Source organism: Corapipo altera, unplaced genomic scaffold, assembly GCF_003945725.1.
Source record: "Corapipo altera isolate COAL_440 unplaced genomic scaffold, ASM394572v1 45, whole genome shotgun sequence".
Taxonomy (NCBI): Eukaryota; Metazoa; Chordata; class Aves; order Passeriformes; family Pipridae; genus Corapipo; species Corapipo altera.
The window spans coordinates 2,329,635-2,342,915 of record NW_020884877.1 but is presented as its reverse complement, the minus strand read 5'-3'; the positions used below and the strand labels follow the sequence as shown (position 1 = coordinate 2,342,915).

Here is a 13,281-nt window from a genome sequence, read left to right as displayed (position 1 = left end):
TGGCAGAGGTGAATACCAGTGATCATTATCTGCTGATCTCTTCTTTGTCTAAGCTAATGCAGATACTCCTTGATTTCCCTCATTTAAGGCAGAGAAATGAACTGCAGGCTTTCTGGCAAATTGCTGAAAGTCTCCAGTCTGTCAACTGGAATAGTACAGACAATCTCACTCCCCAGTCATTTTTGGACATGCTGCAAAATCAGTTAAATACTGTGGAAAAGTACTCCAGTTTTCCCTTTGGTGAGGAACTGAAGGAGCTGCTAAACTTTGCATCCTCCATGCTTGAGCTGTATGGGGAAGAGCACTCCAGAGGAACCAACATCTCCATGTACTTGCAGGCCATGCAAAGGAGTATCTCAATTTTAAAAGGTTTGCAGAAAAGGTATAATATCAGTGAGCTTGAAATTATCATCCTATTATTTGATACTTACAGTAACTATACCCAGAGACTGATTGAAATTGGGAGAGCAGGGCTGAAAGTTCTGCATGACACCAACTCAAACAAAACATTTGCAGAAAAAATGGACATTGTCTATGATTTCTCACACTTGCTGTTGCAGGAGTTCAGCCAGTCTTCCCTACAGCCCAGTGCTTCTCTAGAGGCAAAAATTTGGGAGTTCTTGCATTCAGCCTTGAGTCCTTTCCTTGAGAACAGCAACAATGGTGACAGGACCCTCCAGAACTGCTCTTTTGAAAACGTGCTCCACATAGCACTTGAGATGCTGTTTGAAAATGCCACTCTAAGGGAGTCCTTAGCCAGGAGCCCCTGCAAGGCCCTCTTTGATTCCATGGGCATGGAGGGTGGAACAGTGCACAATGACAGCTTTGCCAAAGTGTTCCAGCTTGCCATAAGAAACCTGAAACTGTCTCCAGAGTTTTCTGCTCTCTACAAGAGCAGCAGTGAACGCTTCTCCAAGGAGCTGTCGTGCATCACCCAATCTCTGCATTTTTCTCTGAGTTTCCTTTCCAAATTAAACCTTGTGTCTGAGCTGGAAAACTCTTGGGTGCAGGAGAAGGCGAAAGCTCTGACTGCTGTCACGGAGGGGCTGCTGCAGAGTAATGTCTCCTGCCCCATCCCAGTCCAAGATGTGCTCCCATCTCAGCTTTTGAGCCTGCTGATTCCTGCCATGCTGAGTGAAACAGTACTGGACTCCCTAAATTTCCCTGACACCGTAGCAAGCTGGAATAACCTGTCCATGCTCTTCAGTGTGGCACAGGATGAGCTCCACATGAACAACCTGCTGCAGAGACTGCACGGCGCCTTCAGCCTTCCCAAATGGAGTTATTACACAAGTGTCTGGGATGTGGTTGACAGGTTCCTCAACACCAAATGGAATCTAACTGAAGGAGCTGCCTTTGGAAAGTTGTTGAGAGCAGTGGCAAACAACTCTGCCAACGAGATGTCAGCTCAGGAAATCACAGAAGCCAGCCTCTACATTCTCAAGGGGCTGAACTTCTCTGATCTGCTAAATGAATTCAATATAAGTTCTGGCTCAGCTTTTCGCTCCAACAAAACTAGTTTTGACAGTGTGATTGATATCATCTCTCATCACTTCGTAGTTGTGGCAGAAACCCTCTACAACAAGACCCTGCCTTGGTCTCAGAGTGACCACACTCTGTCACCAACCAGTTTGATCGCACGGTGAGTTTGGGTTTTGGGGATTGTAATTGCATTTATGGGTAGTGACCACCATTCTCATTCTGCATGAGAAGGATGTAATTTTCTTCCGTGGAGCAACTTAAGCCTGCAATCACCACAATTTAGGAGATGAGGTGTAATGTGGGTTAAATTGAAAAAAAGAAGACTTCTCCTTGAGTTGAACATACAGCTGAAAGTCAGACTTCCAAAAATCTTCTGTTGGCACATATCAGCTCACAGTGGAAGCAGAGTCCTTAAGGAGTCTTGCCACCAGTGGTAGGCTCTTTGGAAACAACTTTTTTGTGGTTTGATCCTCAGTCTCCCCTGGGTGTGCCTTTCCATCTATATTGTGCATCCACAGTGAACGTTTCAAGTATGTTTTCTTATACATATGGTTTGAGAGTGAATGACAGCTTTGGGAGATAACAGCAAAAAGAATTGATGAAATAAAACTGGGAGGGTACCCACTTAGGAGAGATGGCTTTTATCTGGAATTCTTATTTACACTGTCAAGGAACAGCATCTACACAGCTGACAGGTTGCTTGCTGAAGTATCTTGTTTCTGAAAGAGAAGCTGATTTAAATTCCTATCTTATTTTTCAGATTTCTGTTTTTGGAATTTGAAAACACACTCTTGCAGGTGACAATGAATAACAGCTGTAACCCTTACCTGAAGTGTTTAATAAATGCTGCTGAAGCTGAGGACAGAGAATTGACAGGTGATCATGATTTCATTAATGCCTTGGGACCTCAGCTGGAATGTGTCATGCCTGTCTTTTCAAAGTGTTCTGTCTAGTGGTAGGAAGGAATGGTGCTGCATGTTTTCATCTGCTGGTAATTAACTGGGGCTGTGAGACCTCGGGAAGCCAGACTCCTTTTTATGTTTGTTATGTCACATTGCGATTATAAGTTTCTATCCCACTCTATCCAGAAGGCACATCTACTCTTCACTATGTGATGACAGGTTGCTGACACTCAGATAAAGAAATCTTACAAATAGAAACCCATTTCCCTTCACAGCTCTTTGTACCTGGATGACAGCAGTTATTTTTGAGAGTTAAGCTGTTATTTCACATAGATACTGATCATATGAGGTTATTGTAACACCTGAGGCTTTACCTGCTCACAGAGTGGGGATACCACATGTACTCTGAAGGGCACTGCCAGAATCCTGTTACCAGGGTGGGATGGATTTCCCTAGGAACAGAGCACCTACTGGGACTGGATCCATTATAATTCAGATTACCACCTAAGCCTTCCTCTGGGGTTTCACAGGTTCTTGGCCATGTGAATTTGGTGGAAAATAGCAATGCTCAGTAGGCCTCTGAATAAAAGTGCTGATGTTCCTACCTGTGAAGTTTCTGCAAGTCTGGCATTTTTGTCTGGAGTAACTATTGTTTTTTTCTCTGCACAGAAAACATCACCCTGCTTTTGAAGCAAACTCATCTGAAAAAGAACTCTTTTATGCAAAATAATACCTCTGAGAAACATTCATCCATACCAGAGCTCCTGAAGCTAAAAGTGAGTCTGCTTAAAATGCTGACTTGAAGGACATCCCGCAGTGATACATGAATGTGCAATGGTGGTTTAGAAAAACAGCACATGGAAAAAAGTTTCTGAAAAGAACAGCTGATAAAACTAGGACGGAAACTCTGTGTTCTGCCTAAATTTGAAGGTCACCAGTAAACTGGGTTGAGGAACTTGTTCTTGTATCAGTCGTTATCGAATGTATACCTGTTTTTGAGAGAAGGTAAAGGTGTTCCTGTCCTCCTAGCCTGTTGGATAGAATGGCTCTGTTTTCTGCCAGCCATCCCAAAAGGGTGGGCGCTACATAGATTGCCAGTGGCAGCATATTGCTCAGTGCACCATTGGTTTTAAAGTTCACTGAGACTTAGCAAAGCACCTTGCAGAGCTGAGATCATTCTGGGATGCCTCTGCTTCAGCTGAGAAGTGGGTAGGGAGGAGTTCTCAAAGGCACAAGTAGGGATTAGACATCTCTGCCCTGCTGAAGATCAGGGAATTGTGCATCCCTAATTGACAGTTATAAGCATGACTAACTTGGTTACCACTGTGCCTAAGGAGCTGTGCTAACACCAGCATGGCTGGAGTCAAGTCCCCACATGCTCCCTTAGCCCTACATATCTCACAACACCAGAATGGGTTCTGAGATTAAGCACAAGTATTTACTGGTGGAGTTCCCTCACCAGCTTTGGGTTTGGCAATGCCTCATTTGAATAAAACACTTCTTACCCCATGCACACATGATTGCACTAATAGCATTCATGCACTTTAGTCTATTGCTCCATATGAGAAATAGTATTAAAGAGTCTTTTTAAAAAATATAACAGTATACAATGCTGTTGCTGTGCAATATATCTGTAATAATAATATGATGAGCCTCAGTGTGACAGGTACTCAGAGGCATAAACCTGAAAATAATTCTTCCCATAAGAGCCTGATAATGTAAATAATGATGTCAGACAAGAGGGAAGCCCATAATAGCAGAGTAGGCAAAGGATTATAATTTTACACGGGTTGGCAGATGTGGAAGTCCTGACTTGTGGCGAAGTCTCCTTGCTGTGCTGTAGTAGATGACCAGGTGGTATCCGAAAGACTGAACCTGTTGGGCAAGGTAGATTTATTTGGTCTCTGGGAAGATTAACTGGTAAATGGGTAAGTCCAAATGGAGTATTACTGTGCGTGTGTGTGGGGTGGGGGAAATGATATGTTAGGGCTTGCAAGGTTTATTAGATCCAGCCAGGTCTGCTACAGACTCATGTAGGAACAATTGTTACGAACTCTCCTATTGAAGACCTTTGGAATGAACCTAAAAATATATATATTAAAATCTTAATCCTAAGGAGAAACAGAAAGGGACAGCTGGACTCTTTAAAACTTACCTTTTACAATTCTGTCATCTAACTGGTGTTTGTGCATTTGTCTTCTTTCGTCAAAACCTCCTTTGAAGATCTCTCGCCTGCGGGATCTGACAACCCTTCTGTGTGACTACGAGAGCTTTAAGTCAGTCCAGCAGCTCTGCCACCTCCCCGAGGTTGGCTTTGGAGAGCTGTGTGAGCAAGGCCAATCCCACGAGCAGCTCCTCCGCGCTGTGGAGCTGAGCAGTCACGTGGTGACCGATGTCCTGAATCACAGGAGAATCTCCCAAGAGCTTCAGAATGTACTCATTGGGGATGCCACGAACATCCAGACACAGCTGAATTGGTGAGGCTCTTCCCAGAGTTAGACTGCTTTAGTATTCTGTTTTTAGGAAACAACTTCTTGCCTTCTTTTCATGTCCTCAGTTTTGTTTGTTGTTTTGTTTTTTCCAATGTAGGCTTCAAGAAAATGTACCAGAAATTGCTTTCTTTCAAGAGATTCCTCAATATATGGCGACTTTGAATTCCATGTTTAACATCACTGAGAGTTTAACAAACTCTAGCAAGCAAGGTACTTTTCTGTGTTTACAGTGTTGGTACACCATCACTGGTACCATACTTTCTGCTGGAAGTCCCAAGAATTGCCTAGCTGCCAGGAAGAAGTGATATTAATGAAATAACCATGCCCCATGTCCCATGCCCCTTGGGATCCTTTATCTGGGGTACCACACTTCCATGCTTCACCTGAAGTCCTCTCTGTGTGCTTTAGATTGCTGTGTGTCTGGAGAAAGCTGTTACGTCAATTGTTCTTTGATTGTTCTTTACAGAAAAGTTAAGAGATGTGTTTAAAAATGTGGACCAGCTCAAGGAGGATCTCAAAAACGCAACAGGAATGTCTGCAGCCAGTATTGATGCTCTTCTGGAAACACCTCTCCCAGAAAACAGCAGTCAGGTAAGTTTGCTGTCATCCTGTTGGGAGATCTCGTTGCTTTCTACTTCTCAGGCCATTAACACCAGAATTAGTTAGTGAATGCAGCTGAGCAGATCACTGCATGTGTGACAGCATGGAGAGGGGTGAGTGATCCCGTAGGGATAGACAGCAGAGCACATTATGGATTGGAATCACCACCGGGAATGTGGCCGGAGCAGTCACTGATGTCAGTCCCTCCACTGGGGACCAGGAGCCATATGGTCCCTCTGGCTGTCAGCAGTGGCTGGTGCACAGCCAGGCCCTGCCTGGGGAGGGATGGCTCTGATCCATGGCAGGATGTGGTTCACTGGGACAGACTAATGAGGGCTGGGCAGTGCCTTCGGTGGGGTCCTCAGTGCTCAGAAGTTGTCGCAGTCCAGATGGAAAATACACTTGTAACCACATCTCATGGGAGCACTCGGGGTCCAAAAATAGCCTCCCAGAATGAGAGATGAGCTTGCCTTCCTCAACCTCCTGTGCAAGCAGAGCTCCAGATGCTTTTCCTTCCCAGCCATCTTGTCTGGACTGAGCCCCAAAGAGTGAGCTCTTTTCCAAGCTTCACATGCATCAGTCAATGAGAAACTGAAGCCACAAAAGATTTTACTACTGTGCAAACTGGGTGGTAAAACACAGGCCTTAGGATTTGTCCCTGGGAGAGGGAGTAATGGGTAGGCACTTCCTGGTTCTTGGGGTTGAAATATGACACTGTGGAAAGAACAACAGCACAGCAAGATTAATCCATGCATAGTGGAGCATGCAGCCCACCCCTAACAAATCCATTTTCCCTCTGTGCAAACACAGCTCATTTCTCAGCTCCTACAGCTGGAGTCCTGTAGTGTCGGTCCCGCTGACCCGCAGCTGCGAACGGTGGCAGAGGAGTTGTGCAAACTCTCTCTCTCAGAGAGGACTCGTGGGACCTACATCCTGGGGGTCACGCTGTTACGACACTTAGACGTTTACAATTTCTTGTACAAGGTTAGTGCTGGCTCTGTAGAGTGATTTCTGTAGTCTTTGCTGCACACAGTGGCTGAAAGGTCATAAAATATCATTGCAGTGGCCAAAAGCTATGAGGATTTACACAAGCCAAAGATCAGGCTTTGCTCATGCAGTAATTTTTATTGCATATCCATGCTGTGACAGTGTGGATATAAATGAGAATCCCAGCTGGTGTAAACCAGCAAACCTCATTTAAAGGCACTGGACCTACTCTAAATGCCTCCCTATCTGCTAGTATCATTTATGTGCTGTCACAACCTCTTGAACATTCCCAACTGACCCAAAAATAAGGCACTGGGCTAAATAGTTTTATTCCTTGAAAAGGAAAGCCCTGGAAAAAGTCTCATAAAATATCTTTTTCCTATCTATTTGGAACTACAAAGTTATTAAATGATTCAAATATCCCACAGACACAGCTGTAGAAAGAGCATGGAAGAGAACATCCACAGTTAAATGAGTACATATTTAAAAATGCTTATTAAATGAGAATGCCAATGAAGTTGAGCTCAGGTCAAAAGTTACTCGTAGTGTTTGACACCTGTGCTTTGTGAAATGCTACCACTTAGAGACCTGATTGTATCCCAGCCAGTAGCTGACACACATTTCTCAACTGTGGGTGTTTGGAAATGTGCACTGTTCAGATTATGTAATATTCAGGGGAGTGGTTTGCAAAAGCACTTGGGGATTTAGAAATACAAATCCCATTCATTTCCCATGGGACATACACCCTTTAAGCCTCCTAACAGTTTTGAAAATCCCACACTCCTTATCTTTGAATTGACACAATGTAGGTGTGTACATGCACGTGCACGCAGATTCCTGCTAATTGTAATTGACTTCCTTCCTGCTTCTTGTAGATGTTTTTCCCTAAGGAACTTCAGCAACCCATGGACAAGATGTTAGGCCTTCTGACAAAAATGAAATACTTCAGACACCAGGTTGAATCTGGTGTTGATCCATTGCTACAAGCTATTCATTCCCTGAAAAAGCTCCGGCAGTCTAGGAAAATGCCACTGACTAAGGTATGTGTAGTCTGCATGGGCTTTGGAGGCAAAACACCACTGGAACAGTTTCCATAGTCATTTCTTACCGTGGAAGCCACATTAAACCACATTAAAACAAGAAAAATCTCTATCAAACTTGTCCAAGGCCTGTTTGGGTGGTGTATTGAACAACTTGGTCTAGTGGAAGGTGTCCCTGCCCATGGCAGAAGTGTGGAACTAGGTGATCTTTAAGGTCCCTTCAAACCCAAACCATTCTGTGATGGTGTGCTGCCTTCCTGGGAAAGCTTTGATTTGGAGCAGTGAGACCATCACGTGCTCATGACAGGGGGATACAAGGAACACGTGCTGTGGGAGGGACACTTGGAACAAAAATACAGGGGATGAACAACTGTCTTGAAGGAGGGAGGACTTCCAGCAAAATACTGGAAGGGTCAGCTGGTGAAAACAGCTGGGGAACTGCCGAGTAAAGGCAAATCCGGTAAGTTAACAGCAAAACATTGCTCTGGCTTTACTGTGCATTAGATCACACCCAAAGCCTTGAGCCTGCCCGAAACATTCAGTACAAACAAATTACAGCTCTGGCAGCCGCAGTAACTTCAGCGTGCAGTACCTTCATCCAGCACCATGTCCAGTCCCTCTCAGATCCATAGTCAGTGAGAATCAGTCCTGGTCATCACTTTGCCTGGACACTGTAGAGCCACGTGCATTCATGGACTAGGTGGGGCTAGGGAATGTGTACATCTATGTGACAAATTCTGTGTTGTAACCCAGGGCCCATCTGTGTCAATAATAGGGAATTCCTCTGCACACATTGTAGGCACTTCCCACATTGGCTCTCACACCTGGAAATGAATTTGCCACCACTGTCATAGCAGAGGTTAGCCAAAAAATGCATTATTTCCAAGGACAATTCCTTTTTTTGTAGAAACAAACTTCTCATAAGAAAGCAGTGTAAACATGTTCAATCCTTGCCTTCTCATTCTGTTATTTCTCTTTTCTCTCAGAGTGGGGTCCTTTCAGTGTGCAGGATTTGTTTGCATTTTGTCTTTTCTGCAGGCGTTATTTAAACCAGCCACATTTAGGATAACACGTGGCTCATTTAAGTCCATGTCAAAAGTTCTCTGCAACCAGGAGATCACACCCCTGTTCTTTGAGTCCTTGCTTCCAGATTTTGGAGACCCCACAAACAACAGTTCTTACACGGAGGATGTCTATGTCCAAAAGCTGATGAGGAAATATGGGATTCCTCAAGACTCCAGTAAGTCTGGCTTTTCCCTAGGGCAAAATCATTTCTCTGCTATTTCCAGAGAGATGTAGTGCTGAACTGTTCCCCTGTGTGTCTCTGAGGGCTGCAAGCACTCATTATTTATGCTAGCTGAAGATCTGCACTGCCCTAATTATTGGAGCTTTATTTCCATAAATGTTCAAAGGAAAACTGCCTGTGCAGCAGAGCAGTGCTTGACACTGCACTGTCTCCCATTTGTTGATGATCTGGTCTTAGGGCTCGACAGGTCACTGCTTTTTCTTGATGTGTAGTTTTTCTGACTGTACTGACATTATTAGCTCCTCTGAGTTCACAAAACTCCATTTAACCTTCGAGCAGATAATCTTGGCTTAAACAGTGAGACTCTTGTTGTCTTGAGTTCAGCAACAGGAGATCTTGGGGGTGTATTGCCTTTGTCAAGATGCATTAGATCAGTCAGTGAAGAGGGCCCTGAAGTCAGTCTCTGGACACAGCAACAAACTGGATAGATGGGGAAAAATACACTGGTAGCTTTCTTGTGTCTGGTCTGTTTGTTCTCTGTGCAATTTTGTTTGCTTTTCTCCCCTTGCAGCACCATTTTGCTTATCCTTTTACCTGGACCTGGTCAAGACCCCGACTGGAGCTTTAATTTGGTCTTTTTTAAAACCAATGGTGCTTGGGAAGATCCTTTTTACACCAGATACCCCAGCAACTCGAGCAATCATGAGGAAGGTATGGCTCTGTTCCAGGACATCAGGGTACAGCCACTCCAAAGGGTTGTAATTTATCTGGCACGGGCTTGTTTCTCTGAGAAGCACAGGCCTGCTTTCTCACTGTTTGGTGTATTAATCCAACTTTCTTTTTCTGGTTTCCTTGCTGATATATGAGTCATCTTTTGTCTTTGAATGAATCTTACCTCCAGAAAATTGCTGTTGGTCTAATATTTATAATACAATTTTTATAAGGCCTCCAGTTTAGGAAGTTTCACCCCCATATTTTCAACCAGTAAGAGAGGTATGTCTCCCAAGACAAATGCTCTAACCAGTGCTTGTTCACAAGGAGACCAGTAGAAGGAAAGCTGATATCCAAGACATGTTCTAAATGGCACTTACAGGGCTGTATTTTAAGTACTTGCATCAAATTCAGTGTGTTAAAGGGCATTTTGCCAAACAGGGATAGGATGCTAAGAAAAATCCTGAGGAAACCAAATTTGGTCTCAGCTGTTTTATTGATATATTTATTGATTAAAATCTGTAAGATAATGAATAAATTAATCCTTTATGTTGTGGGCTTCTTTTATAGTCTAATGCAACCCTGGAGCAGATGGCTGATCTAGCCCTGAAGTCCCAAGAGTGGCTGGACAAGTCTCCTATCATCATTAATTCCCTGGCTAAGTTAAACCAGACAGTTCCAATGATCAAGGTATGAGATCCTGCCTCCCCCATCTCTCTTGCCAGGAGGGAATTGGGAGGATGGATTCACTCACTGAAATGAACTGCAGTTCCATAGACATCTGAAGTCATGTGGGGAGGCCCTTCTCAGCCTTCTGTCCTGGACTTCCCAGTTCCTGTGCCTGCCTGTTCCCTTAACAGAAACACTCCTGACTCACCTTGCCATGCACATCCTCTGTCTCAAATAATCTGTTTGTAATATGCTCCCTGACACTGGCCATGCTGGGGCCTGCTGGAGGGCTGAGATGAGCAGGGAATGCTCTTCAGTTTGTAAATTAACTTTCTGCTTGATGGAGTGATCCAGCCAGCCAAGACCAGGCAAGAAATGACTTTTTCAGAAAATGAAACAGTATCTATAATAAGCATGTTGCTCTGGGTACACACATAAGAGCTGGAAGATGTTTTGTACCTCACTGAATGTAAATAAAATTTCTTTTTTCCCTCCTAAGGAGCCTAGCCTTGCTTGGATAGAGAAAGCAGTAGACTGTAATGTTACACACACTTGTTTCCCACTCTCTAGTAAAAATTGTCTCCTTTTCTTACAAACTGAGAAAATGAGATCCCTGAAAACCTAAAGCATTAGAAGTTAATTTCAGGGGCTGGAATTCGTTCTAATTTCCATGGCACCAAGAGAAAAATCCAGAGTGGAATATGCAAAAGTGAAATTAAATATCCTCTGCTGATTGCACTCGTTGGTAGAATAATGAAATATTCAGCCAAACGAAAATCTGTGCTGATCTCCAAGTTTAGTTTTGGTTGCCTACCCACTGTGCTCTGGCTTTGTTCACAGGACTTAAAACATACCCGAGGGATGTTTACTGCGCTTCTAGAACAATTTAGATTATCCATAGTTTTTTTTTCACGGGACTCTGGTACCTGGGGGAGACTCTGTAGGTGTCCTCTCTTGACTCCAAGAAGCACTAACTTGAACTCAAAGAACTCTGTATGACATTTTTGTTGCTAGCATTTCTCCATCCTGATACACTGAGTGAAGTATGGAAGGTCAGGAAAGGAGTAGGAGGGGGTTGTACAAATGCTCAGTGAAGTCTGCTACATTTTAGAAATACACTGAATAAGCTCAAGAGACTCCTTTTTTTTTTTTTCCTTGTTGATAGAACGCTCTGCAGAATCCCTTCGTGCAGGTTTTTATCAAGATGATGGTGGATTTGGATGCAGCTGAACTGCTGAGTCAGATAAATGAACTGGGTAAGTGTGTGTTCATATGTGCTGCCCTCTTTCTTCCTTGTGCTTCAAGTCTGGGAGCTCGAGGCATGAAACTGCAGCCATCCCATAGTACTGTTCTTCTCTGGCCAGTGTTGAATGCTCTACTGCAAGGCAATCTCAGCTCTGATCCAGGAATCTTGTGGTCTGTGGGAAAAGACTCTTAGAAAGCACGAGGCTTTGTGAAGAGATGTTTCTCCTGGGTGTTGAAGGGAGAGTGGGATGGGAGACTCTGCCTCTGTGTGTGGCCACTGGAGGACACTGTTTAGCCGTAATTACGACTTCAAATGAGTTACCTGGGACTGCTGGAAAATGTTGAGGACAGCTCACTTGCATTGCAACAAGGTTCAAGTTAAAAGTTCTCCAGAGCAGAACAGCAAGGGATCAGATAAAGGTACCCAGGCTGATGGAGCCAGAGGAGAAGCTGTGCTGGAATTTGCTGTTCTCATGTGGTCTTGCATGGTCCTTCAGTGTGGGAGTTGCTGATGTGCACTGTGAGACTCACCAGCTAACAGTGGTGGTGGATAGATCACCCCCTGAGAGTGCACAGCAGGGGGATCCCAGTCCCTTTCTCCCTGTCCTACTGTCCCTGCCTGCTCTTTCAATGGGTGGCTGTAAGTCTCAACATAAATCTAGGCTATGCCAGCAAAACCAGCAGCAGCCAAAAGTGGTTGTGGTCTCTTGCAGTCAGAAGGGCATTTACATCATGATGACCCCTGCATTAATCCATAAGTAACAATTCCTGTCTTAACTCCCCAAAAGCTGTGGTGCCAGCAGCAGCTGTTCCCTATTAGTTCCCTGCATTACACAGTCACCTTTGGAACCTGGCAGCAAACAGCAGTGTCTTCATTAACTGCATTATCAGGCTCAGTCCACACATCAGCACAGCACACACAGCTCTGCCTTGATGGGCTTGTGCTCCCCTGAGACACAGCAGCTCAACAGGTGAGGTGATTACACCCAGAACCATAAGATGTGGAAGGAATGGTGAGCATCATGTGTGAGTCTGAAACTCCAGCAGCTTAGGAGGGACTTGTGATTTGGGATGGCTGTCACATCCCACTGCTGGCATCCTCCCAAAGACAAACTCACGAGCATATTACAAATGATTAACATAAAAACTGGGTCAACAACATGCCTTCATTGCATTGCTGAGTGAAGAAATGTATTTTACACTTAATGTTTACTATGATGGGGAGTTTATTCTTCCTCTCTGGTGTCATCGTTAGTGTAAAGGGTGAAATGATGTTATGGATTTTTTGCTATTGTAGTGATGCTGATGGTTTTGTCTGTGGGGTTTTTTTCCAGATGATATTCGGCTGGAATTACAGAACAACACTGACATTGTTGATCAGCTGAACACTCTTGCTACCCTTGCTGTAAACGTGTCCTCCTGCGTTTCGTTTAATCGTGTGCAGGCAGTCAAGGACTTAGAGGAAATGGAAAGGGTGGCTAAGGAGCTCTTTCTGAAGAACGAGCTATTTGCAAGTATGTGACAGTCTCAAATCCCCTTGTAAATTAAATTCAGCCTGATAGAGGGTGGGAGTGCAGCGTAAGAAATCTGACTTTTCACCACAAACTGTTATGGTCACAGCTCCCACTGCACAGCAATTGATTTTGAGCCAGCCTGTGTGTGGGGCCTGCACCCTGAGACCACCTTATGGAGTGTTTTACACTCTCCTTTTTATAGCTCCTCTTCTCTTACATCTCTGGTCAACTGGTGGCTTCTCTTTGTTAATTCTCAGTTTGAACAAAATTCTGCTGCCCTAAGGAGATCTTCATGCAACTAATTTATTTCAAGGTTCCCTGGAAAAAGATGCTTTAATTGAGAAAGATATCATAGAATCATTGAGGCTGGAAAAGACCTTTAAGATCATCAAG

At 44.1% G+C, this 13,281-nt stretch overlaps 1 protein-coding gene across 1 annotated transcript in view; it reads left to right on the top strand.

Annotated features, from left to right (window-relative positions):
- ABCA12 (ATP binding cassette subfamily A member 12) overlaps nt 1-13,281 on the top strand; it is an 83,157-nt gene that overhangs the window by 28,720 nt on the left and 41,156 nt on the right. The window contains exons 11-23 of the mRNA XM_027636456.1: nt 20-1,642; nt 2,243-2,358; nt 3,054-3,160; nt 4,608-4,861; nt 4,974-5,086; nt 5,343-5,467; nt 6,287-6,460; nt 7,339-7,503; nt 8,542-8,743; nt 9,321-9,460; nt 10,031-10,150; nt 11,295-11,385; nt 12,709-12,888. Coding sequence (XP_027492257.1) covers nt 20-1,642; nt 2,243-2,358; nt 3,054-3,160; nt 4,608-4,861; nt 4,974-5,086; nt 5,343-5,467; nt 6,287-6,460; nt 7,339-7,503; nt 8,542-8,743; nt 9,321-9,460; nt 10,031-10,150; nt 11,295-11,385; nt 12,709-12,888 — 3,410 coding nt within the window. The remainder of the gene's footprint in view (nt 1-19; nt 1,643-2,242; nt 2,359-3,053; nt 3,161-4,607; nt 4,862-4,973; nt 5,087-5,342; nt 5,468-6,286; nt 6,461-7,338; nt 7,504-8,541; nt 8,744-9,320; nt 9,461-10,030; nt 10,151-11,294; nt 11,386-12,708; nt 12,889-13,281) is intronic.